The sequence below is a fragment of the Erythrolamprus reginae genome, chromosome 10, assembly GCF_031021105.1.
Source record: "Erythrolamprus reginae isolate rEryReg1 chromosome 10, rEryReg1.hap1, whole genome shotgun sequence".
Lineage (NCBI taxonomy): Eukaryota > Metazoa > Chordata > Lepidosauria > Squamata > Dipsadidae > Erythrolamprus > Erythrolamprus reginae.
Window position 1 is genome coordinate 7,220,612 of NC_091959.1, and position 26,758 is coordinate 7,247,369.

The 26,758-nt window shown below is 42.4% G+C and overlaps 1 protein-coding gene across 7 annotated transcripts in view; it reads right to left on the reverse strand.

The window, feature by feature from the left end:
- Window positions 1-26,758, reverse strand: part of MYO9A (myosin IXA) — a 124,978-nt gene that overhangs the window by 19,727 nt on the left and 78,493 nt on the right. For 4 of the 7 annotated variants that reach the window (XM_070762963.1, XM_070762960.1, XM_070762961.1 and 1 more), the window contains 15 exons: window positions 25,816-25,956; window positions 23,762-23,801; window positions 22,768-22,890; window positions 20,829-20,909; window positions 19,854-19,964; window positions 19,333-19,455; window positions 18,000-18,149; window positions 16,357-16,679; window positions 12,743-14,368; window positions 11,164-11,251; window positions 9,773-9,988; window positions 4,895-5,007; window positions 3,624-3,781; window positions 2,128-2,336; window positions 34-150 (listed from right to left, as the gene is read on the reverse strand). In XM_070762963.1, the coding sequence (XP_070619064.1) occupies window positions 34-150; window positions 2,128-2,336; window positions 3,624-3,781; window positions 4,895-5,007; window positions 9,773-9,988; window positions 11,164-11,251; window positions 12,743-14,368; window positions 16,357-16,679; window positions 18,000-18,149; window positions 19,333-19,455; window positions 19,854-19,964; window positions 20,829-20,909; window positions 22,768-22,890; window positions 23,762-23,801; window positions 25,816-25,956 (3,619 nt within the window). The remainder of the gene's footprint in view (window positions 1-33; window positions 151-2,127; window positions 2,337-3,623; window positions 3,782-4,894; window positions 5,008-9,772; window positions 9,989-11,163; window positions 11,252-12,742; window positions 14,369-16,356; window positions 16,680-17,999; window positions 18,150-19,332; window positions 19,456-19,853; window positions 19,965-20,828; window positions 20,910-22,767; window positions 22,891-23,761; window positions 23,802-25,815; window positions 25,957-26,758) is intronic. The other 3 variants (XM_070762962.1, XM_070762959.1, XM_070762964.1) reach the window with 2 other exon arrangements.

The window sequence follows — 26,758 nt, forward strand, 5'->3', positions numbered from 1 at the left end:
TAATTTTAAAACATAAATAGTTATTTAACTTACTGCCAAAGCAGAAGAGTAGAAACTGAAGATATTTTGCCGGAACTCTTTCAAAGCTTTTTTAAATACCACGTCCACAAGAGTGTCCTTCTTACAGTCTTCACTATCCAAATCATTCATCTGAAAAAATGAAATTAAGACTGTTTTTCAAACTTACCATTGTTCTGCCTGACTGGCTCAGGCAATGCGTAACAGTCCAAGGAAAAGAAATCAAACACACACGTGCTCTGCTAATCAGCAAACTTGTATTAAATAAACAAAAAAGGGTTACTCAAAACAGTTTGTAGTGTCCGAAAACAATGCAAGGCTTACTTCAACAGCATACAAAAACACAGGAAAAAACAAACAAAGACAACCTGGAATGAGCAAAGTTGTTTCAGGAGTCCTTTTGAATCTTTGGAGCAAACAGCAAATCCCAGAGTTTTCACCTCCCACTTGTCTGAAAAAGCTGGGTTGAAAACTCCAACGGCATGGAACAGAAACTTCAGAGCAGGAACCACAAAATAACACAGATAAACAGCCACAGTTTGCCTTGGCCTTTGTTCCCTTTTATCCCTTTAGCCCTCATTAAGGAAACCACACCCAGCCTTCAGTATAAGAACCACACCCAGCCCAGGGTCTACTATTATGACTTGTAATACTCCTTCAACCGATCCCTTCTTTGCATAGCTCTTCGGCTACGCAGATCAATATATTGATCTGCAGAAGAACCCAGGTACGAAAGACTGTCTGAGGGACTGCATGCCAAATCCCCTGGGCTGTCTGCTGAATCCTGCGTACCAGTGGCCTCGTCCTCCTGGCTGTCTGCCATGTCTTCCTGTCAGCCAGGCTTTCGCGATTCACTTTGTGCCACGTCTCTCCCATCTGTGGAAGCAACAGCTGGCCCAGGCCCAAACACAACATACCATATGACAGATTCAATGATGCAGAGCAAGGAAACAATTTCCAGGACAGCAGTAAGATGGCTACATTAAGGCTACTCTGTTTTATTTAATAACCAAACTTTGACTGTCCTGGGCCCAGTTGTAATCAAAGTTCTCCCAAAGAAGTTACAGCATTAACTTGCTTTATTCTCCTCTATCAGGAAGAATACTAAAATTCTTCCAGTTGTTTCCATCAAGACTAAAAAGCAATATATTTTAGACTTATTCTGAAGCAAGGAGACCACTGGACTATGAGTTGTAGTGGCACCATGGTTAGAATGCAGTACTGCAGTTTGGAAGTTCGATCCTGACCGGCTCAATTCTCCCTGACCGATCTTTCATTCTTCCAAGCTCGGTAAAATGAGGAACCAAATATGTTGACTCTGTAAACTGCTAACAGAGGGCTGTAAAGCACTATGAAGTGGAATACAAGTGTTATTGCTGTTGCCAACTGCTATTCAAGAATGAGAAGGGAAAACCTGTCCTACTTATGACTTTCATTCCATTTTAGCCCAATTTTTTTTTCTGCACTCACTTTCCCTTTTCTTAAGTGTTTTTCTGGTTTTCATATCAAAGAGGCAAGACCCATATCTCTTTTAATTAAGCTTTGCTGCTTCAGATACAAGGGTTGTTTGACAAACAAGACAAATATACGGCAGATAAAAGTCCATCCAGATGCTTCCATAAAGTCCATAAAATCAGCTTACATACTAAAAGTGAATACAGTGTTCCCTTGATTTTCGCGGGGGATGCGTTCTGAGACCGCCCGCGAAAGTCGAATTTCCGCGAAGTAGAGATGCGGAAGTAAATACACTATTTTTGGCTATGAACAGTATCCCAAGCCTTCCCTTAACACTTTAAACCCCTAAATTGCAATTTCACATTCCCTTAGCAACTATTTAGATTATTACTCACCATGTTTATTTATTAAAGTTTATTTTAAAAAATGTTTTTTAAAGGCAGACGAAAGTTTGGCAATGACATATGACGTCATCGGGCGGGAAAAACCCTGGTATAGGGGGAAAAACAGCAAAGTATTTTTTAATTAATATTTTTGAAAAACCGTGGTATAGACGTTTCGCGAAGTTTGAACCCGCGAAAATCGAGGGAACACTGTAATGAGCTGGTAAAGCTGTCAGATTCAGTTACGTAGCATGGGACATATAAAAGTTACCTTTTTCAAGAGGAACTCGTCCATGCTTTTCAAGTCACTGGCACTTGTTATGATTTGAAGAGCATCATTCTGCCATTGTGCAGGTTCCATAGTTACATTGCTAATTTTCAGGCTGCGTTTTCGCTTGACTTTTGGAGATGGCTCTTTGTTTTCTTTACATTCCCTTCGATAGATGCCCGACAGTTCGGGACTCCTTGGAGGACTCAACTCTGCAGGGGCAAGGAAACACGAGTTTTTCTCAGAATGCTGCCGAGAACAACAAAGCAGAGCTATACAGTGATCCCCCGATCATTGCGAGGGTTCCGTTCCAGGACCCCCCGCAATGAGCGGGTTTTCGCGAAGTAGCGCTGCGCTAGCGAGGAGCCGAAGATTGGGGGCGGCGCGGCTGTTTTAAAACGTCGCCGCCGGCATGGGGGGCTTCCTAGCAGCCCCCCAAACCCGGGTTGGGAGTCCGGGGGGTGCTGGCAAGCCCCCCATGCCGGCGGCGACGTTTTAAAACAGCCGCGCCGCCCCCAATCTTCGGCTCCTCGCTAGCGGGCAGGCAGGCGGCGGACAAGCCGTTCGCTGGCGCTCGCTCTCGTCGCTTTCCAGCTGAGTCCTGAAGCGAATTCGCTTCAGGACTCAGCTGGGAAGCGGCGAGAATGAACGGCGTGGGCGGGCGAAGGGCGGGCGGCAGCGAGGAGTTTGCGTGGGCGGTGGGGAAACTCCTTGCTGATGCCCGCCGCTCGCCCTCCCGCCAGCAAGAGGGGGAAGACCCAGGGAAGCCACCCAGCAGCTGATCTGCCCGGCGCCATCTACGCATGCGTGCCCATAGAAAAAAGGGCACGCATGCGCAGATGGTGTTTTGACTTCCGGGTTGAAAAATCGCAAATTAGCCTGTTCGCAATGGTCGGGGACGCAATAACCGGGGGATCACTGTATTCCTAATCAGGAAATGGGAAAATTCGAATTTAGGATTCAAGGCAAATTAGATAATTCAAGGGAGAACTTTGCTGGAGTCTGGAACAAAGACTTCTGACAAACAGTAAGGAGCAATTCATGAACCTTTTGGATTTTTGATAAAGTGTAAAAGAACCAGAAGATTATTCCTAGACTGGACATGATTGTCAAGACAATTGATTGACCAAGCACTAAGCTATACTTTGACAAAGTATTTTATGTATTCACAATGTCTTGCGCACAAAGCTGGAGTTGAATTTTGAGATATTTTGTCATTCTACGATTCTATTACATCTGAAATAAGTAAGTCACAAAGGTGATTTGTCAAGCCAATCTTCGTACTTCTGAAACCCTGGATTACCACTTTTTTTGGTCTTTGCAATCTACAAAATAAACACATTTAAATCTTTATCAACTCTCTAGCTGACATTTTTTATTAAAGTTGAGAAACATTCTCAACTTTGGCAAGTTTAAGTTGGGTGGACTTCAACTCCCAGAATTCTACCTATCTTAAACTTGTCAAGGTAAAGAAACACTGTATTAAACCACCAGTTTACCTTCTTCAAGCTGTAGACCTGGAATCATGTCTCTTCCTGATGCATCTTGGTCAGGATACAGTTCCAGCAGCTCTGACTGGGTAGCAAGCTTCTCCCTGCTTATCTTCTTCTCCCCCTGCCTTCCTTTCCCCCAAAATCTCATCTTGGCTCTTTGAGGTCTAATAAATGACAAGTGGGAAGAAAAGTTTACTCAAGCCATGCTAATTATTTTATCCAGATTTCTTTATTGCCAGTTTCCGCTCTTTCTTTCTTTCTTTCTTTCTTTCTTTCTTTCTTTCTTTCTTTCTTTCTTTCTTTCTTTATCAGATTTGTATGCCGCCCCTCTCCGTAGACTCGGGGCAGCTAACAACAATAATAAAACAATGTAAACAAATCTAATATTTAAGTTAATTAAAAAACCCCAATTTAAGAAACCAATCATTCATACAGACATACCATGCATAAATTTTATAAGCCTAGGGGGAAGGGAAAGTCTCAGTTCCCCCATGCCTGACGACAGAGGTGGGTTTTAAGGAGCTTGCGAAAGGCAAGGAGGGTGGGGGCAACTCTGATATCTGGGGGGAGTTGGTTCCAAAGGGTTGGGGCCGCCACAGAGAAGGCTCTTCCCTTGGGTCCCGCCAAACAACATTGTTTAGTTGACGGGACCCAGAGAAGGCCAACTCTGTGAGACCTAACTGGTCGCTGGGATTCGTACGGCAGAAGGTGGTCCCGGAGATATTCTGGTCCGATGCCATGAAGGGCTTCGTAGGTCATAACCAACACTTTGAAACACGCTCTTGCCTCTTAAGAAAAATAGGCTAACGAATATATCATTTGGAATTAAGGGCAGTCCTTTTACGGATAGTCAGCATCCATAATCTTCCAATCATAGTTTGTGTCTAGACCAAAGTTCCCCAATTATTTTGTGCACATATGAGCATCGATGATGTCTGCGGCAACATTTGCACAAGTGGGGCATGCATGCATGCAGAGGCACGTGTACTAGCTGGCCACTCATGTGGCCTAGTGACAATTAGTCCAGGGCCCAGTAGTGGGCCACACAGACCACAGGTCGGGGACTCCTAGTCTTAGACCAAACAAAAATAGCTTTGCTTATCCTTCATTCCTCACAATTTCTCTCTTGCAAGCATTATAACTGAAATAGGTTATCTGTGTTGTTGGATGGCACTGAAGAGTAAATAGTTTGGTGAATGTAAAAAAATTGCTAAGAAAAAGAAGTACTGAATCATGTTTAATTCACACTTTTTTCCCCTTTGTTGGAAAATGTATACCTTCTGTCCACGGCTACGATCTTCTGGGCCACTGGCAGCTTTCCAATCTCTCCTTGTGACATTGTTTTGTGAAGCTTTGCTTGGCCTTCGTTGGATGCAGAACGTTGCAACATCTGCAATAATTTCAAACACAGCAGATGATAGAATGATTTGCTATTTCAAGGAGACGCAATAGAGCTATACAGCACTTTTAATATTTAAGCTGCTTAAAAAAAAAACCCAGACCAATCCCTCTGGCAAAAATGCTTTTAAACTGATTGACTTTTCTTCTTGTTTGGATTATAGCTGTAGACTAGAAGATGCAGCACAACATTCTGTTACTATTAGTTCAGAAAATCAACATTGAGAGAAATAGCAACACATTAATATAGAATCTTACGGCAAAAATAATTGGTTTTTGCATAAAAGCGCGTGATTACTAAAGGCAGTTATGGAAGGTATTCCTAAGAAACCTGGCTCCTGGATTTCTGGAAAAAAGAAATCTGTTTGAAGTACCTTTTGATTCTGTAAAAATAATATTCTCTTTGATGGATTCATGGAAACTGCCAGCTGGTGAATGTTGTCTCCACTTAACATTTCTCATACATTTAATAGTTTACCTTTTGGGGGGTGGGGAGGAGAGATCCTTTGACTATTATAAACAATGTGGACATTGATATACATGAGTCATTGCTGAAACACCTGAAGATTCAGTTAGAGACAGATCATCATAGAGAAAACCTATCTATGACGGTTGTTTAGACTCAGCTGAGACTTGGTGGCACATAATCAATAATTAAAAATGTAAAAATGAGTAGAAAAATGACATCTCAATAGAAAAACAAGAGGTGTCAGAGGTCATTATATTCCAGCGCTCAAGGATCAATTACTTTTCCATTTTCGATTACGATCAATACTTTACAGTGATAATATTGAGGATGGTGATTCACTTAAATACGTTTTTCACACAAAATGTTCTGCTGAATCTGCTAACAGGACTGTGAATTACTGCCCTCCAGATCTAATTTCATCTCAGTAAGGAATGCTGACAGGTCAAATGAAAGGCAGGATCTGGCACGTATCCATTGGAAAATCAGTATTCATTAATGCAAAGGAAAATGGCTTCTAATAAAATTCTTTCCAGGGTTTTACAAGTGTCCAATTTTGAAAAATACAATTCACCCAAAAAGGACGGGGAAATGCTGATAAATAAAGGGAACAAAGCATCCATTAGAATCGGGTTCCAGGCATCCATCTGGCAAACCACTCTTACATCTTCAGCTGCTATGCTTTGATTTTTTTTCTCTCAATTCCAATAAGAAATAGTAAGCTCTTATAGCTGTTTTTATTTTCTTGGCTCACTGGCAAAAATGGAAAAAAAGAAATGTGATCCATTTCCACCCTTAACAAAAAAGATGAATTGTAAAAAAAACCGTCTCCAACTGCATTCAACAGACACAATAGCAGGAACAGCATTATCTCCTAATTCTTCTGCATGCTGAAGAGAATTTGGGAGCTATGCTTCCATAAACATTAAAAAAAAAAAGATATGCACCCTGTCTATTTACTTAAACAAGCGGATTTAAGACCTGCTTCAGTTGCATTATTGAGGAAAAAGAGCAAAATCCAGACTAGTTGTAACAGCAGGTTTTGCCAGAATGCTAAAAAATTCAAAATTCTTCAGGTTCCTTTAAAAAAAAAAGGAAAAACATGCTGTGTCTCATATCTCTGCAATGTCCAGTCCTGTGCATGCTTAAATTGGGATCGTGGCAATTATCCTAACCTTCCCTCCAGGCCTCGTCCACGCCAACTGGTCAGCTAGCCAAAAGCAGAATAGCTGACATTTAATAACGACAAAGAACAATCAATGCCAAACATATTGTAATGTACTCAAAGACGATGAGCAACGTGCAAAAAAAATAATAATAATAATGGGAAAAACAGGGACTTGAGAGGCTTTTGTTCACCCACAACTGGTGTGGAGGCGATAACCTATTTCTTCTTCCTTGTGACATTAATCAACTCTGTTCTAGCAAAAGAGAGCTCCTTAAATGACGGCGCCTCTTGTGCTGAAAGCTCAGAATAAACAACCTTCGTTTCATGTGCTGAAAATATGCACCAATGTGACATGATTAAAAACAGCCTCGGCAAATACCAGGCTGTTAATTTTCTGAACAGTAATGAGCTGCAGGACGATTTATCACGTCTTACAAGTGAGTTGATAGTCTTTTCCGAAAAACTAGGGCAGACAGGCAAAATAAAAACCCAAAGCCTAACAACAAAATGCAGGTGACAATTTTAAACACATTTGAGCAATATTATGTACTATTACATTTAGACATCTGTAATTCACCATTCGTATAGAACAGCGGTCATGAAATTCGGCATAAGCTTAAAAAGCAGAGCATGAGTGTGCATGCAGGTGTAAGTAGTTGTGCTAAACCACTAGTGAAGAAGCTGATGGGGCGCCAAGGGAAGCATGGAAGGAGAAAGGATGCGAGATAAATGAAGGTCTGGGAACTATCTGCATGCAGAAGACGCCTGTTAAATGGTGGCAGGAGAATCAAAAGAAGGTTTTGAAAAAGTGACAGGAAGGAGGCTCCTTCTGAGGAAAGAATCCTCCAAGCGAAGAGTGAACCCAGCCACCTCTGACATCTCCACGATTCCCAGTCTGAAATTAGTTCACGCTGCTGGAAGCAGCACTGTAACTTCCAAGAACACAGCCCATTCCCTCTGATCGTGCAGTTTGGAGCAACTATCTCCGGGACCGCCTTCTGCCGCAGCGACCAGTTAGGTCCCACGGAGTGGACCTTCTCCGGGTCCCGTCAACTAAACAATGCCGTTTGGCGGGACCCAGGGGAAGAGCCTTCTCTGTGGCGGCCCCGGCCCTCTGGAACCAACTCCCCCCAAAGATTAGAATAGCCCCCACCTTCCTTGCCTTTCGTAAACTCCTTAAAACCCACCTCTGCCGTCAGGCATGGGGGGACTGAGATATTCTTTCCCTCTAGGCTTCTACAATTTATGCATGGTATGTTTGTATGTATGATTGGTTTTATAACAAGGGTTTTTAGCTGTTTTTAGTATTGGATTGTCACATGTGATTTTTACCGCTGTTGTTAGCCGCCCCGAGTTCACGGAGAGGGGCGGCATACAAATCCAATAAATAAATTAAATAAATAAACTAGGCTCCCTAGCTTTACCATTTCTGCCCGAAAGGATTTCACAATCTTCCCAAAGGGGATGAATTACATGGAAACTTGATCTTGCTTGCTCTTCAACGTCTCAATGTGAGTAACGGTCTCTTCAGCAAGCAGGAAAGTCCATTCAGATTAAAAATGCTTTTAAAAGTATTTTATTCATGATGTCCCCCTACTTTAAATCCCATTTAACCTTTAAATGTTCTGCCTGTGTTACTAAAACCAGCCATATTTCTAGCTTTAATTCTATTGAAGGTTGCATTTCACCCCAAATAGTCTAGATTGGCCCTATTTTTTGCCTTGAAGGTTGGCAACTCCAAGCTAGGAAATAGAACACAAGTCGTCCTTGACTTACAAGCACAACTGAGAGCACAATTTTTCTTGCTAGGGGAGACAGCTGTTAAGTGAATTTTGCCCCATTTTAACCACTTCCCTGCCCGCATTTGTCCAGTGAATCACTACAGTTATTAAGTCAGTGACACGGTTGTTAAGCGAATCTGACTTCCCCGCTGACTTTGCAAGTCGCAAAACGCAGTCACATGACCCCGCGGCATTGCGACCGTCGTAAATATAAGTTCGTTGTCAACCGTCTGAATTTGGATCATGTGACCATGGGGCTGTGGCAATGGTTGTAAGTGTGAAAAAGGATCCTAACTCACCTTTTTTCCACTGCTATTGTTACAGTTACACAGCTGTAACTTTGAGCGGTCACTAAACGAATTGTTGTAGGTCAATGACTACCCGCAGGCTGCCTTCTCCATCTTTACTTGCTCAACACTCAAGTCTGTCGGTGAATGGGGATGATGGGCGTATGATTGCAGGGACCTACTGAAGAAACCATACATCCTAAACCTTGACACTGAGAGGTGTCCGCATTGGGTGACTGTGTTCTTAGAGGTTACCATCCAATAATATCCCTTACAGCAGGGGTGTCAAACTCAAGGCCCGCGGGCCACGTCTGGCCCCGCAGGGTGCTTCGATCTGGCCCGCGAGGCCGTACTGAACATAGAGAAGGACTGGCCCATGGTGCCTCCACCAGCAAAAATGGGCTCCCAAACTCCGTCTTTGGCTGGGATGGCCTCCTGCGACCCTCTGCCAGCGAAAACGCAGCTCGGGGGCCCGTTTTTGCTGGCGGAGGCTTGCAGGAGGCCATCCCAGCCAAAAATGGATATCTTAGAAACACAGAAGATTGATGGCAGAAAAAGACCTCATCCATCTAGTCTTCCCTTATGCTATTTCCTGTATTTTATCTTAGGATGGATCTATGTTTATCCCAGGCATGTTTAAATTCAGTTACTGTGGATTTACCAACCACGTCTGCTGGAGGTTTGTTCCAGGCATCTACTACTTTCAGTAAAATAATACTTTCTCACGTTGCTTCTGACCTTTCCCTCAACTAACCTCAGATTGTGCCCCCTTGTTCTTGTGTTCACTTTTCTATTAAAAATACAAAACATCAAAATTTTGGGAGCCCATTTTTGCTGACGGAGCACTCAGGCCGCCACAGGCGCCCCTGACACAAATGACGTCATGCCCACCTCATTCCCGCCCCCCAGGTCAAACACAACCCTCAATGAAATTGAGTTTGACACCCGTGCCTTACAGGATGGGAGAAACAGCAGTAGAAGGCGTCAGTTCTGCTGAGGGTTAGCCAAGAAATGCCCCCCCCACTTCCTCTACACCTGCTTGTGGAATATATTACCATTTCAGAGTCACTATGACAGGGCTGCCCGAGCCTGACTGCACAACCTGGCTCGAGGTGAGGCGGGTGCTCAAAGGAGCGAAGGAATTCAAGATTGTCATCGCAATCCTCTTCCTCTGTATCCCCCTCCCAATCAGCAAAAGCACCTCTAGTCAAGAAATTCGAGCGTGTCCGTGCCATGCGGGCTTTCTTTCTATGGACTGGTCGAGCAACCTGCTTGACACCAAATGATAAAACAGATGATATGAAATGAACGAACAAAACAAAGAAACAAAGAAAAAAAAACCCACTACATAAGTCAAAGAATAAAGAACATGGAACCGTAAAGGAGTTTTAAAAAAACATAATCTTCCGAGGGCATCATTTGTTTAAACAATGTGCTAAGTGGGACCACAACAAACAGTGAAGGGCAACAGAAATGGGGGAGGGGGTAATGGTAATGACCTTTAAAGCCCTACATGGCATTGGGCCAGAATACCTCCGGAACCGCCTTCTACCGCACGAATCCCAGCGGCCGATAAGCTCCCACAGAGTTGGCCTTCTCCGGGTCCCGTCGACCAAACAATGTCATTTGGCGGGGCCCAGGGGAAGAGCCTTCTCTGTGGCAGCCCCGGCCCTCTGGAATCAACTCCCCCCCAGAGATTAGAACGGCCCCCACCCTCCTTGTCTTTCCCAAATTACTCAAGACCCACCTTTGTCGCCAGGCATGGGGGAGTTAAGATATTCCTTCCCCTAGGCCATTACAAGTTATGTATGGTATGTTTGTGTGTATGATTGTTTGTTTTTATAATAAGGGTTTTTAGTTGTTTTATTAAATTGGATTGTTACATGTTGTTTTTTATCATTGTTGTTAGCCGCCCCGAATCTGCGGAGAGGGGCGGCATACAAAGCCAATAAATAAAATAAATAAATAATAAAGTAGAAATGATGCCCTAATTGACTTTAATATCATTTGGATGACGAGCTTCAGTTCAGACAGAACATGGACCTGGTTCTATGTGAAGCGTGGCTGAATTGCACCTGAAAATGCAAAGGGAGATTCATCCTGGCACAACATCTGGATAATCGGATGCCAGAGAGAAAATATGCGACTAAATTCTTCCTTGATTTCTTGTTGGAACACTCAATTGTGGGAATCCCTGCCCGCAATCTGAGGTGTACAACAGAGAAACAGATTTGATAACCACATAAAACCTAGGTCAATAATACAAAAAAAAAATGTATTGTGGTATAGCACTCTTTAAACATTTAGATTAATGTTTAATCTTCCCAACTGATAAGACCCTATATTCCTTGCTACAATTATTGCATGCTAATGGTATTAATGGTTTCGGGGGATAGCTGGGAGAAATAAAGCAATTTACTGCTGAAAAATAAAATATGATTCTTACCTCTCCTCTATCTGTTTTGGGAAGTTTAAGTGGCTTTTTCTGTTCTTCTTTTGGAAGAAGCGGAGGTGCCGACGATCCTTTATTCAAACTAAAAAACAAAACAATTGTAAACTTACTTGCAGGTAGACCATATATAGACAAAAGATGTTAGCATGGGAAAGCAGCGATCCACATCCTATAAAACTACTATATTTGGTTTCTGTAGAACAGCAAAGACAGCACCTTGCAATTTTACAGTTATTTGGTTCACCCATCTAGGCTGCCAAAGTTTTGAGTTTAAAGGAATTTTAAAGGCACATCTATGGTTTGCTTGTAAGATTTGAAGCCAGCAAAGTGGGAGGCTCTATGTTGTAAACATTGGGTGGATGGGAGAGAAATTCAAGGCCAGGAAAAGAACAGCCAAATATCTGTTAACTTGGCAAGACAGGAGGAAGAGACCCAGGATCTGAACCTTGGGACTGACATAAATATGAGGGGTCTTTGGTGTTCTCGGAGGGGTTTTTTTTGTAGAGTTTTCATCACCCAAACTAAGAACATCCTAGTACTGATGATGGTACCTACTCTGGAAATGAAATGTCTGCAAGAAAACAACTAACCTCAGAGTGTACCAAGGACCCTTCATGTCTATCCTAAACTACAAATAATCTCCTCTATTACTGACAGATATAGAGCAGATTTCATGTGTGGGGAGGGAGAGAGGGAGAGAGAGTGGAAGAGAATCTGTAGTGATTCTTTATATAGAGCGCTGGTGAGACCACATTTGGAGTACTGTGTTCAGTTCTGGAGACCTCACCTACAAAAAAGATATTGACAAAATTGAACGGGTCCAAAGACGGGCTACAAGAATGGTGGAAGGTCTTAAGCATGAAATGTATCAGGAAAGACTTCATGAACTCAATCTGTAGAGTCTGGAGGACAGAAGGAAAAGGGGGGACATGATCGAAACATTTAAATATGTTAAAGGGTTAAATAAGGTTCAGGAGGGAAGTGTTTTTAATAGGAAAGTGAACACAAGAACAAGGGGACACAATCTGAAGTCAGTTGGGGGAAAGATCAAAAGCAACGTGAGAAAATATTATTTCACTGAAAGAGTAGTAGATCCTTGGAACAAACTTCCAGCAGACGTGGTAGATAAATCCACAGTCACTGAATTTAAACATGCCTGGGATAAACATCTATCCATCCTAAGATAAAATACAGAAAATAGTATAAGGGCAGACTAGATGGACCATGAGGTCTTTTTCTGCCGTCACACTTCTATGTTTCTAAATAGTATAAGGGCAGACTAGATGGACCATGAGGTCTTTTTCTGCCGTCAGTCTTCTATGTTTCTATGAGAAAGAGGGAGGGATGGAGAGTGAGACTAAGATTTACATTCATGCCTGCTATGAAGCCTGGACACTAAGAACAATATCTCTCTCTCTCCCCCTCTGTCTCTCACTCTCTCTCTTTCTCTCTCTTTCCCTCTCTCCCCACTCTCTCTATTGATTTTCTTTTAAGGCTGCTATTTACAAGGAAGATCCAAGTACCAGTTTTATGGAAATGTAACATACAAGCATGCAAGTACCCCAGTACTCACGTATTGTCCAAATGAGCATCCTTTGGTGTAAAGAAAATGGAACCGACTCTAGTCTCCTTAGAAGAGCTTTCCTTGCCCTGGCTAGGGATTCGAGGCAGTCTGAACCGTTTTTCCCTCGCAGGTAGATTGGTGACACTTTCCCGAGAGTCAGTACTCGTTTGCAAATTCAACCAATCTGTTCCAACAGATTCCAGGACGACTGGAGCCTGACTTTGCTTTTTCTCTGGGATTTTTTCCTTCAGGACCACCTGGCAAATAGGGGGGCTTCCTTTTTTGGGGCCCACAGGAGATTTAAGGGCCACTGATGAAGTGGCTTCTGCATTTGTTGCAAGCCTTAGTTGTCCCTTGACTTGAGGATGGGCGATGAGTAGAAGTGGGCCTTTGTCCAGTTTCTTTGGTGAGGCGAGAGGGGCTCCGTGGCAAGAATCCCGAATCCGACTCTGTTCATTCTCTTGTCTCTGAAGCTCTTCAAAAACTTTATGCTGCTTCTCCAAAATTTCTGTCTGCTGTCGTATTTGCTCCATCATCTCTTTTTCATTCTGCATCTGTTTTCGTTTCCGGCGTTCTTCTGTCTCAACATTTAACTTCTCTAACTTTTCAATAACCGTATTCGAGAGATGCATTTCTGTAGCTGTAACAGCTGGGAATTCTCCACTGCTGGACATTTGACCATTGTCATGTAAGGCTGTGCTCTGTGTGGTCCTTTCCAGTTGAGGAATTTTTTGGGTGCCTGGGGGAAAAAAACTGCCCCCCATTTCCATTTGTTTGTTTCTTAAATTATTGTCCCTCACTGAATAGCCCACTTTTAACTTGTCCTGTGGCGGAAGATAAAATGTAGGCAAGCTGTTAGAAATTAATGATTCTCTTGTATACTTGTTGGAGATGTCGTAAGAGTCACAAACTGACGACCTCTCTTTAACAGAACGGGAGTCAAGTAATTCAGAACTTGAGATTGACCTCTTTCTCTCTGTCATAGTTTTATTTATAGTAGCAGCAGGAACTCTGGAGATGATTTCATCATCATCATCCTCCTCAAATTTTGGACTATCATGTAGTGATTCTGCGGGATGTACACTGTGATCCAGAGAGGAGAGGGGGTCCCGGCTTAGGTTCTCTAGACTTCCGCGAGAGCTCTTACTCTCTGGAGTTCTTCGAGGAGAGAGCATCCCTTCAGAAGCAAAGTCAGGGGACAACTGGTGCTCCTCTGTTGGAGAAGTTCCGCTAGTGGATCGAACCTTCAGCAACTCCAAGCTAAAAATGGCTTGTTCCAGTTCGCGCATCCGCCGACTCTCTCGCTTTGCACGGACTCCTTTTTTGGGGTTCAGATCTTCCAGGGACTTTGGTCTTTCTCTGACAAGAACTTCATCTTCCATGCTCATTCTGCTTTGGCTGTTGGCCCTCTCATGATGCTTGTACAAGGAATTGGATGGATCTATTCTATTGTCCATAATGGATGTGTCGTCTTCTACATCTTTCACTCTGCTTTCCAATGAATTCCCTTCCCATTCAGAAGGGTCTAAATCCTTAATATCGGAGATATACCCTACTATCAATTTGTCATCTTTACTTGTTAGTCTATACTTTAGTGAGGCTTCTCTCAATTGCTGCTCCCTTAATGTGGTAAATCTGTTTAAAGAAGAATAGGTGGAAAAACAGCTCAGTTATGATGACCACAAAGTTGTCAATCTTTCTTTCATTTGACCTTTTCCCATTAACTTCCCATTCTATGTCCTCTAATAAATAGGAAGCAACAAATATGAATAAAGATACTTGGATATTTTTAGTACTCATACTGGTTAGATCTTTTTTCCCTGTTCTGGTGCAGTTTATATAAAGGCAACTACCGAAACGCTTGTAATTATTTTTAAACCAGGATTTACTGCAATGGGCGAAGCATTTACATGTCAGGGTTCCAGAAAACACCCCCAACAAAATAAAACTCCTGTTTGCTTCAACTGCCATCACATACATCTTAGTACTTTCCATTAATCCATTCTTCCTCAGTTTAAGTACTTTCAGAAGAGCTACTCCTAGGATTCTCCAAGCGGAATGGCCATTGTATCAAGGTTGGGGGAGACTATATGGACCACAATCTTCATACACACACGATGGATAATGACTGTGGTGGTTAAACTAGATTGGGGAAAGCTGATTATACTGGTTAGCTGGAGAAGTTGTAGTCCACATGTGTTGACTGAATATGATTATGGAAAGCTGGTCTATTAAGTTAGTAGCTTATAATGTCATGTCCCCTTTAGAACTGTTAATGGATCCTTAATTAGTAATGTTAAATGAAGGAATGGAACTTCCCAGATGCAAAGCACTGTTTGAAGTAGTATCTGTCCTCCGATCGTTATTTACAGGGGCTATTATCATTTGTGCTTACTGCAATGTGTGAATCTAGCCATTATGATAAATCAGCCATAAGATATACCTTACACTACTGTAGTTAAACTAAGGAAATAGCCGTTTCTTCTACATACCATAGTAAACAAATGATAAATATATGAATCCAGATAAAAGGATTATCATATTGTAAAACAAATCATTAGAGAGCACTGAATCAATAAGGGTAAGTTTTGTAGCTAGTTTAAAAAGCTATTTTACGCAGCAGCATCAGAACACAGTAATAAAGAATTAAATTTGTTTCTTCTATTTAAGTCCCAATAATTCCGAAGGTCTTCTTCCATTTGGACATGTGTGTCCTTCCCAAAACATGGCAACTTGGGCGTCCTCCTCGATCCACAGCTCACATTAGAGAAACATCTTTCAGCTGTGGCGAGGGGGACATTCGCCCAGGTTCGCCTTGTGCACCAGTTGCGACCCTACTTGGACCGGGAGTCACTGCTCACAGTCACTTATGCCCTCATCACCTCGAGGCTCAACTACTGTAACGCTCTCTACATGGAGCTACCTTTGAAAAATATTCGGAAACTTCAGATTGTGCAGAATGCAGCTGCGAGAGCAATCATGGGCTTTCCCAAATATGCCCATGTTACACCAACACTCTGCAGTCTGCATTGGTTGCCGATCAGTTTCCGGTCACAATTCAAAGTGTTGGTTATGACCTATAAAGCCCTTCATGGCATTGGGCCAGATTACCTCAGGGACCGCCTTCTGCTGCACGAATCCCAGCGACCAGTTAGGTCCCACAGAGTGGATCTTCTCCGGGTCCCGTCAACTAAGCAATGTCGCCTGGCGGGACCCAGGGGAAGAGCTTCTCTGTGGTGGCCCCGGCCCTCTGGAACCAACTCCCCCCAGAGATTAGAACTGCCCCCACCCTCCTTGCCTTTCATAAACAACTTAAAACCCACCTCTGCCGCCAGGCATGGGGGAATTGAGATCCTCTTTCCCCCTAGGCCTTTACAATTCTATGCATGGTATGTATGTATGTATGTATGTTTGGTTTTTATATTAATAGATTTTTAATCATTTCTAATACCAAATTACTATTGTACACTGTTTTATTGTCGCTGTTAGCCGCCCAAAGTCTCCGGAGAGAGGCGGCATACAAATCCAATAAATAAGTAAGTAAGTAAGTAAGTAAGTAAGTAAGTAAGTAAGTAAGTAAGTAAGTAAGTAAGTAAGTAAATAAATAAATAAATAAATATTACCTCTGCCGTGCTTTGTAGCCTCTGTAGGCTGCTTGCAACAAAATGACTTTGTTTCTTTTGGCCCTGTAGAGAGTCCTCATGCGGTAGCTCCGCCAGTGCGCCTGGATAGAGGTTGCCGCAGCATGCCTACGTCTTAAGCAGTCCCGCCAAGATCTCTGGATAATGAAACCTGCAATCCGCATCTGCTGGAACTTTCGTCGGGCCAGGTAACCTCGCCAGGATGCCTGAAGGACCACGGCAGCTTGCTCTAAAAAGCCTGAATGGTCCAGGGATTCTTCCTGTGTTTCAGCTTGCTTCCTTCTCTGATAATGACGCCAACAATGCTGCCCAGGGAATTAAAAAAAAAAAAGGGAATACTTTATTGACACAATAATAAGCTGTTATTCATTAGCTGGAATAGTTCTTGTTAAAGATTTTCTAACGTTTAAGTATTAATTTCTAATATTATGGCAATCCAATTAATTACAGAAATCTTATGTTTACTGGCATTTTAAAGTGTGTGTTTTAATGCAGAGAGAAGCACAAGATCCATACAAGAATTTTATTCCGGCAGTGAGGATGAAGAAAGATGTTCAATTAAAGAATTAGTAATTTTCTTGCACATGGTATGAATACATTGAATAAAGGCAGCTGAATACCTCCGGAACCGCCTTCTATCGCATGAATCCCAGCGGCTGATAAGGTCCCACAGAGTTGGCTTTCTCCGGGTCCTGTCGACCAAACAATGTCGTTTGGCGGGCCCCAGGGGAAGAGCCTTCTCTGTGGCGGCCCCGGCCCTCTGGAATCAACTTCCCCCGGAGATGAGAACGGCCCTCACCCTCCTTGTCTTTCGCAAGTTACTTAAGACCCACCTATATTGCCAGGCATAGGGGAACTAAGATATCTCTCCCAGGCTTATTATATTTCATGTTTGATGTGTATGTGCAGTATTGTTTTTAATTGTTGAGGTTTTTATATATTTTATTATTAGATTTGTTCCATTGTTATACTGTTTTTATTACTGTTGTGAGCCGCCCTTAGTCTTCGGAGAGGGGCGGCATACAAATCTAATAAATTGGAATTGAATTGATACATTGTATGAATCCAGAAAAATGATACATTCAATAATTAGCTTAATTGCGTTGTTTAAAGCAGGGTGTCCAGGGGGAAAGCATTTTGAAATTCCCCAATATTTCCCTGACATTTCCCTATAACTTGCGATCTAGTTAAGGTGCGGTCGTAGATAACGTCATACCAAATGGCTAAGCCATGGAGAAATACCAGTAGCTTAGGAAGCAAGTTGTTTATTTATTTATTTATTTATTTATTTATTTATTACTTAGATTTGTATGCCGCCCCTCTCCGAAGACTCGCCACAGTTATGCTCATTTTTGTATGACTCTGCCAGGCAGCGCGATCTGGTTTTTTTAAAAACATGATTTTTCCCTGACTTTTACGCATTTTGATACAGTTTGGGTTTCCCCCCGATTTATTCTGTTTTTTCATGAATTTTATGATAATTCCCTGATATTTCCTGAACCGCCAATTTCCCTGATAATTCCTGATTTCTGTTTTCCAGGTTAAAGGCAACAGTTATCTATGTTGAGAGCAAAATAAACACCCTCCGGGTTTAAACTTAAGAACAACATACAGCTGGCCCCCACCTGTATGATCACAGCAGCCTGTCTCATGCTCAGGAAGAGCCTCCTGTACATCATCGTCCGGAACCAGCTCTGTAACAAGATAATCCTTCGCAAGACCTCCTCGTGCAACAGTCCTTGTAAAAGCTGTCGTCCCTGCTCCTTCATGAACACCTGATGGACAATTGAACAATCACAATTAATGCCATTCCTTTTGCATATTAGCAATCTGACACACATATATGTTGTCAGCCCTGCAGCCCTTTTCCCCTGGCACCTTTTCAAGGGCTGCCTCAGCGGAGATGAGTTGAGCTGTGGGAAGGGGAGGTGGAGATAGCTGGGGGATTGTAGCCAAAATAAAATTCCTCTGAGAACCAAGGACTTTCCCCACCAGGGGTGAGGAGATGGGTTCTGAGACCAGGGTATTTACGAGACCGCCTTCTGCCGCACGAATCCCAGTGACCGGTTAGGTCCCACAGAGTTGGCCTTCTCCAGATCCCATCAACAAAACAATGTCGTTTGGCGGGGCCCAGGGGAAAAGCCTTCTCTGTGGCGGCCCCGGCCCTCTGGAACCAACTCCCCCCAGAGATTAGAATTGCCCCCACCCTCCTTGCCTTTCGTAAGCTCCTTAAAACCCACCTCTGCCGTCAGGCATGGGGGAACTGAGATATTCTTTCCCCCTAGGCCTTTACAATTCATGCATGGTATGTTTGTACATATGGATGTTTGGTTTTAATATAAGGGTTTTTGAGTTGTTTTAGTATTGGATTTACATGCTTGGGTTTTTTGTTACTGTTGTTAGCCGCCCCGAGTCTACGGAGAGGGGCGGCATACAAATCCAATTAATAATAATAATAATAATAATAATAATAATAATAATAATAATAATAATAATAATAAGTGACCTTTGGACTGTGACCCAACTGGACCATGTGATGGACTGCATGGGCAGGGGGAGGAAAACTTTACTTTTAACCAGTTTTACAGTCGGGTTTCCCCAGATGGGCCAATACGACACACCTAATAAATCTATACTTTGAGGAACATGTCTGTCTTGAAGTTTTGATTCCATGGGGTGTGTTGCTTGGAACCCTGACACTTTTTTCTCCAGTAAAAGACATATGCAATTGTGCATACGTCAGCAGCAGACCCACCCTGATTCTTCCAGTCTCATTTTACAGAAAAATTAATTTGGTTCTAATCATCCCTCAGACAGAGTAATAAAAAGATGGGATCTTTGAAATCCAAGCAGTAGAAGCTACTTCAGTCCACAGGATTTCTTTTCAAGGACGCGTGAGGAAAGAACGTGCCAAAATCCCCCTTTGAAAAGTGTCTAGAAACAGCAGTTGGACCTTACCATGGTTCGCCCAACTTGGAAACTATCCGGGTTGGTCTTTGTCTTTTTGAAGAAGCCTTCAATGTTCTGCTTAGATGGGACAGTGCCTCGTAGGAGAAGTACATGGAAGTGGTCTACAAAATCCTGGCAATTTAGACACACCATCACCATATTGTTACGTTTATAAACTTTTCATATGTCAAACATAAAAGGAAATCATGTTATTAAAACGTATATAAAGTTTTCGATACTTTTCGAGTGATAAAACCTTTCGATACATGAAAGGTTTTATCACTCGAATCTTGAAGGAATACAAATAGGAGGAGGCAGCTCATGAGAAATACAGCCACGCATAACTCTGTAAATTTGGGAAAAGGTTTGGATTTACAAATAGCTCCAGCAACAACCTGGCATATATTTCTTTAGGTCTTATTTTAAAAAAATAAAAGAAGTAAACAAAACTAATTAAACACTGCCAGCTCAACTGCTTTCAGATTCTTTATGCTAGCGCTATAACCTTTCAGAGAATCAAGAAATCTTACCTGGAAAGAATATTTACAGCTGTAGCCTGACTGTCGGATGTGCACGGTCTCAAGCATTCCTGTGTACCGCAGCTGTCTAAGCACCAAGTTATCATTGAACCTCAAGGGGAGCTGGAAAAGCAAAATATACAGTTTGAGCCAACTCACCTACAGAACCAACTACGCATGATAACTTGTTTCTAGGTTTGCGTGTTTTTAATTGGAGCCAAGACACTTTTCACAAAGGATTTTAAAGTTACCGCATTATTTAGACTATAAGATGCAATTTTTTTGTCTCCCAATATTGTCTCCGAATATTGCTGAAGCCCTGGCCACCCGATGGCTGTTTTTTTGGTCTCTGCGCTCCCCAATTGGTTGTTTTTTTTTAAAAAAAAAAAATGGCCTGAAAAAGCCTCGAAAACAGGCTGAAAAAAGCCTAAAAGAGCCGGAAAAAAACCTTCGAAAATGGGTCAAAAAAAGCCTCAAAAATGGACAGAAGGCTGGAACAGGTCTGAAAAAGACCCCAAAATGGGGTACATGGAGGCCCAAAAAAAAATTTATTTTTTTTCCTTTTCAAAATTTAGCTGCATCTTTTAGTCTGAAAAATACAGTAAAGTTTGTACATTACTATCTGCACCAGAGGTGGTATTCAGCTGGTTCTGTCCAGTTCACCCCAAACCAGTAGTTGAAATTGCCCCTCACCCCCCGCCCTATGCTACCCTATTCCTGCATGTTTTTGAGGCCGTGTGCATGTGCAGAGGTGGGGCACACTCACATTTGCGAACCGCTTTAAGGAAGGTAAGTGCAAACCATCCCTGATCTGCACTGACTTAAAGCCCTGGTGTTTTAATATCTCCTTTTGATATTTGCTATTCCAACCTGCCTTTGTGTTATGACCGTGTCTTATTCTGCTTTCTGTAATCTTTTAGCTATGTGACAAATCGCAGATTGAATGTATTTCAGCTGCAAATCACTCGGCGTTGGGGAAAGGTTTACCTTCTCAGCATTGGAGCGAATGCATTTGACAAAATAGGGTTCTGCCTGCCCAAGAGTCTCCATCAACTTGGTAAGTGAAGCCTGCAGAACAAAACGTTTTTGCAATCGTCATTGAGGCCGTGAGAGAATAGAAGCAGATATCCCGATAAAACCCCCTCTAGCAGCTGCTGTGCTCAAACAGTGCCGAAAAGGAGGAGGATTCTGAAATTTGTTCCTGCTTAACTATAAGCTTTAGTTAGCATAGAGAGAGAGAGCTGGCTTGGTGCCATTATCTAGGCCAGCAGGCTAAAAATTCCTCCTCCTCCTCCTCCCACTGAACCAGCCCAAAATAATCTTGATTTTTCTATGAAAGTAGAGCCACCCAGGACTAAACACTAAAAGAAGGGTTTTTCAAACTTAAAGCATTCCATGACAACTGATGGGATCCATGAAAAACAAAAGGTTTTTTTTCCTTTCTAAAGAGCTATTTTTTAAAAAAGTCTCTAGAGCAATGGTTCCCAACCTTTTTTTTTGGCCATGCCCCACCTAAGCATCTCTAAAATCCTGGTTTCTCCTGCTGTGGCATACACTTCTTACTATTCAAAAAGTGAACACCTACTCATGCGGAGGAAGCCTAAAAGGCCATTAACTTGGTTTAAACAAGGGTTCAATTGCCCCATTAAAAATTGCCCCGTGGGGGGCGTTGGGAGTTATTGCTCTAGAGGCTTTGCCTCGTGTTCAGCTCTTTCTGAGAATTTCTTTTCCTAACCAACAGAATCCATAGCCCCGTGGTGGCGAACCTAGGGCATGTGTGCCCAAAGTGGCACACGGAGCAATGTCGCCTGGCATGCACAGTGTTGCCCATTCCTCTTCTGGGTTTCCGGTGAATGCATGCGCTAGTCTGGTAACTAATGCACATGCAACAATTAACTGGCTTTCACAGCCGGCCAACTGATCAGCCGGCCAACTGATCATTGCACATGATCAAAAGACTAGCTGGCTGATGCGCATGCGTGCCCTGGGGTTGCCCTGCCCGGAGCACGAGGCTGGCAGGAGGAGGAGAAGCAGCAGTGGCAGGCTGTATGTGCTGGCAAAGTTTGGTGCAGGAGGCTTTCCAGGTCCAAAATGGGTCAGGGCCATGTGCGAATGGCACATGTACAGCGCAGGGCGCATGTGCGGGAAACGGGGGGAGCGTGCACAGATAGGGGCGTATTGCATTGTGGCTAGTAACACCTGTGCTGGGTTATTAATTCTTATATTACTCCAACACTCCGCAGTCTGCATTGGTTGCCGATCAGTTTCCGGTCACAATTCAAAGTGTTGGTTATGACCTATAAAGCCCTTCATGGCACCAGGCCAGACTATCTCAGTGACCGCCTTCTGCTGCACGAATCCCAGCAACCAGTTAGGTCCCACAGAGTGGGTCTTCTCCGGGTCCCGTCAACCAAACAATGTCGCTTGGCGGGACCCAGAGGAAGAGCCTTCTCTGTGGCAGCCTCGACCCTCTGGAACCAACTCCCCCCAGAGATTAGAATTGCCCCCACCCTCCTTGCCTTTCGTAAGCTGCTTAAAACCCACCTTTGCCACCAGGCATGGGGGAACTAAGATACACTTTCCCTCTAGGCCTTCACAATTTTATGTATGGTATGTTTGTATGTATGATTAGTTTTTATATAATGGGTTTTTAACTGTTTTTTAGTATTGGATTTTGTTGTACTGTTTTACTGCTGTTGTTAGCCGCCCCGAGTCTGCGGAGAGGGGCGGCATACAAATCCAATAAATAATAATAATAATAATAATAATAATATAGTGCGTGCACACACACACTTTTGGCACACCACCGGAAAAAGGTTCGCCATCACTGCCATAGCCTGAAAACGTTTGGCTGACATGCTTATCCCCCCTCCCCCCCCCCTCCCCCATTTACACTTCTTGAACCAAACAACTACAAACAAGTAACCTGGAACTGGGCACTGATGCTTGGAGGTTTCTTCTTCTTGTGGAGATGGAGAAGAGACTTTGTGATACGGTCGTGCAGAGTCAGGTTTGTCAGGTGCTTCAGGGATTTCACTTCCAGCAAGTGCTGAGAAAGGCAGAGAAGCAGAAAAAAATGGGAAGAAACTTAAAAGAGCTTAAATCAGTTCAAGAAACTGATAGATCGAAATGTAGGGCTACAAACAAACATCCCACCTTTTTTGCCCTGGATCCCAAAGGTGGTTAACCAGCATAAGAATGTTCATAATATTTATTATCTGTTGATAAATATGTTGCCATGTTTCTGCCATGGTCAACAAATTACGTATGCATGCAGATTTATTACATCCACGTGAGAAAAAGCATTCTTTGTGGATGGAGTTATATAGGGATGATATCCTGTAAGCCAGTGATTTTCAACCTTTCTTGAGCAGCGGCACATTTTTTACATTTACGAAACCCTGGGGCACATTGAGCGGAAGGGGGGCTGCTAAAAAAGGTTTGGACAAAAAAATTATCTCTCTCTCTCTCTTTTCCTCCTTTCGCTCTATTTCTCTCTCCCTCTTTCTCCATTTTTCTTTCTCTCTCTCTCCTTCCCTCCCTCTCTTTCTCTTTCTCTGTTGCTTTCTCTCTCTCTTTCTCTCTTGCTTTTTCTTGTTCTCTTTCTCTCTCTCTCTTGCTTTCTCTCTCTTGTTCTCTTTCTCGCTCGCTCACTCTTTCTCTCTCTCTCTTCCTTTCTTTCTCTGAGCTTTGCGGCACACCTGACCATGTCTTGTGGCACACTAGTGTGCCGCGGCACACTGGTTGAAAAACACTGCTGTAAGCAAATGAGTAGATGAGTCTGTTACGTTTTGAATAGGCATTTGTATGCAGGGCTTATAATTTTTTGCACCAGATAGGGAAGTACACTGTCATGCCTGAAGTAATTCCCAACTAGATCCATTAGCAGTGCTTTCAGCCAAAGAATATATTTCTCTCACCTTTGGTAGACTGGGCTTGACTTTACAGTTCTTGTTTCGCCTATGGAAGATAAAAACCAAACAAAAGCAGGTTTGCAATGTTAGTCTGTCAATATTTCATCACCAAAAGACGTAACATCAAGCATGTGATTCCTTATTTCGACATAATGAAACAGGTTCTATTATAATCCTGGACACTATACATTTTTAACAAGCAAAACTTTTTAAAAGTTACCCATTTGTTTTAGTTTATTAAAGAAATCACATCATAGACAGAGATTTAGGTGGTGAAAGTTATGACATGATGAGAAACTGTGGAAAACAGATGTTGTTTCTTCCCTTTTAAATCCTAAGTGATCATGCTTACATTAAAGGATTTTCTCTATTTATCAGACTTATTGGGGGCAGATTTGAAGAGGAATGCAATGGATATCTGAAGTAGCTCATAATCTCTAGTGCACGGCTGAGCAACCAGCAGCCTTGAAGATGTTATTGGACCGAAACTTGGCTCACCCAGTCTGTTCTGGTTAGGGCTTATAAAATATGACATCTGGAGAGCCACATCTGGACCACACTTTCTCTAGCATTCCAGCTGTATACATTAACATCTTTTGCAGAGCTCATGGACTCTTACTGCTTTATAATTTTTTAAAAAAATCTGTTTTCAGACGCACCATGTCATCAATATTCTTAGCAATATCAACTGATAATTCTATGAGATACAGGTAGTCCTGCACTTACAACAGTTCATTTAGTGACTGTTCGAAATTACAACGTCGCTGAAAAGAACAACTTAGGACCAACTTTCACGCAACTGTTGCAGCATCCCCACAATCACATGATCAAAATCTAGATGCCTGGCAACCGACTCGTATTTTATGATGGTTGCCCTATCTCAGGGTCATGTGATCGCCTTTTGCGACCTTCTGACAAACAACGTCAATGGGGAAGCCAGATTCACTTAAGAACAGGTTCGACTACTGTAATGTTCTCTACGTGGGGCTACCTTTGAAGAGTGTTCAGAAACTTCAGATCGTGCAGAATGCAGCTGCGAGAGCAATCATGGGCTTCCCCAGGTATGCCCATGTTACACCAACACTCCGCAGTCTGCATTGGTTGCCGATCAATTTCCACTCACAATTCAAAGTGTTGGTTATGACCTATAAAGCCCTTCATGGCATCAGACCAGAATATCTCCGGGACCGCCTTCTGCCGCACGAATCCCAGCGACCGGTTAGGTCCCACAGAGTTGGCCTTCTCCGGGTCCCGTCGACTAAGCAATGTCGTTTGGCAGGACCCAGGAGAAGAGCCTTCTCTGTAGCGGCCCCAGCCCTCTGGAACCAGCTCCCCCCAGATATCAGAGCTGCCCCCACCCTCCTTGCCTTTCGCAAGCTCCTTAAAATCCACCTCTGTCGTCAGGCATGGGGGAATTGAAATTTTCCCTTCCCCCAGGCTTATAGAATTTATACATGGTGTGCCTGTATGTATGAGTGGTTCTTTAAATTGAGGTTTTTAAGATTATTTTTAATATTAGATTTGTTTACATTGTCTTTTTATACTGTTGTTAGCCGCCTCGAGTCTTTGGAGAGGGGCAGCATGCAAATCAAATCAAATCAAATCAAATCAAATCAAATCAATAAATAAAATTGAGATCCTCTTTCCCCCTAGGCCTTTACAATTCTATGCATGGTATGTATGTATGTATGTTTGGTTTTTATATTAATAGATTTTTAATCATTTCTAATACGAAATTGCTATTGTACACTGTTTTATTGTCGCTGTTAGCCGCCCCGAGTCTCCGGAGAGGGGCGGCATGCAAATCAAATCAAATCAAATCAAATCAAATCAAATCAAATAAATAAATGCAGCATTTCCCTTAACAACTGTGGCAAGAAAAATCGTAAAAAGAAGGAAACTCTCTTAACAAAATACATTTGGGGCTCAACTGTGGTTGTAAGTTGAGGACTACCTGTAATGAGGACCAACCCTATTATTATTTTTTGTTTAACCCTCACTTGTCCCACATCGACGGTTATCCAAGCCCCCCTTGGAAAAAAAGACAAACGGTCACTAACATGAGAATGCCGTGTGCACGCTCCAAAAGTTTGCTGCTCGTCGAATTCACAAATATCCCGTCTTTGTCAAGGAAACTGCCGGGTCTGGAGAGTCGGCTCTGTCTGAGGCCCATCCGGCTATTCCACACGGCGTAGGCATCGCTGCAATGCATGGAAGTTGCACACTTAAATTATTTTTAAACATATTATTTTATTTGTCTTTTATTTTTAACTATTATATTGTTTTATTTTTTAAAAAAAATTTTTTTTATTATAATACAAAGGTTTTTTTTTAAAAAGAGCAGGTATATGTTGTTTTACATCTTATATCATCTTATATCATTTCAAAACATAAGCATTATTATATAGTCATGGTGCTTAAATTCCAAATATTTTGTACAAAGATTTTATACCATACTGCCCTTAATTACCCCCCCCCCCTTTGAACTGTTATGTTAACAGTTCCAATTTTCTTTTAGATATCAATATGCAGCTTATGGCATCAGCGGATGTCACAGGTTTGTGCTGTCATGCAATTAATCTAAAGTCAGATTGGATTGATCTTAATGTTATGTTTCCTGGTGATTTTCAGAACATATTGTTTATTCACTACCATTATTGTTATTATTTTTTATTATTCTTATTTTGATTTTGGTTTTTTGTCTTTCTTCCTTGTTTCTACCCAGTCATAAAATTTATTCCAAATTTCATAGTATTTTGAATCTTCTTTGTTTTTGAGTTTTGGGGTTAATCTATCCATTTCTGCACAATCATGTTTTTTTTATCATTTCTCTTTCTGATGGTGTTTCTTCTTTTTTCCAATTTTGTGCTGTTGTAATTCTTGTTGCAGTAATCATGTGCTGTACAGTGGAACCCCGACATACGAGCAGCTCTACTTACGAGCTACTCGAGATACGAGCTGCGAGATTAGAGAAATTTTTGCTCGACTCACGAGCTCACATTC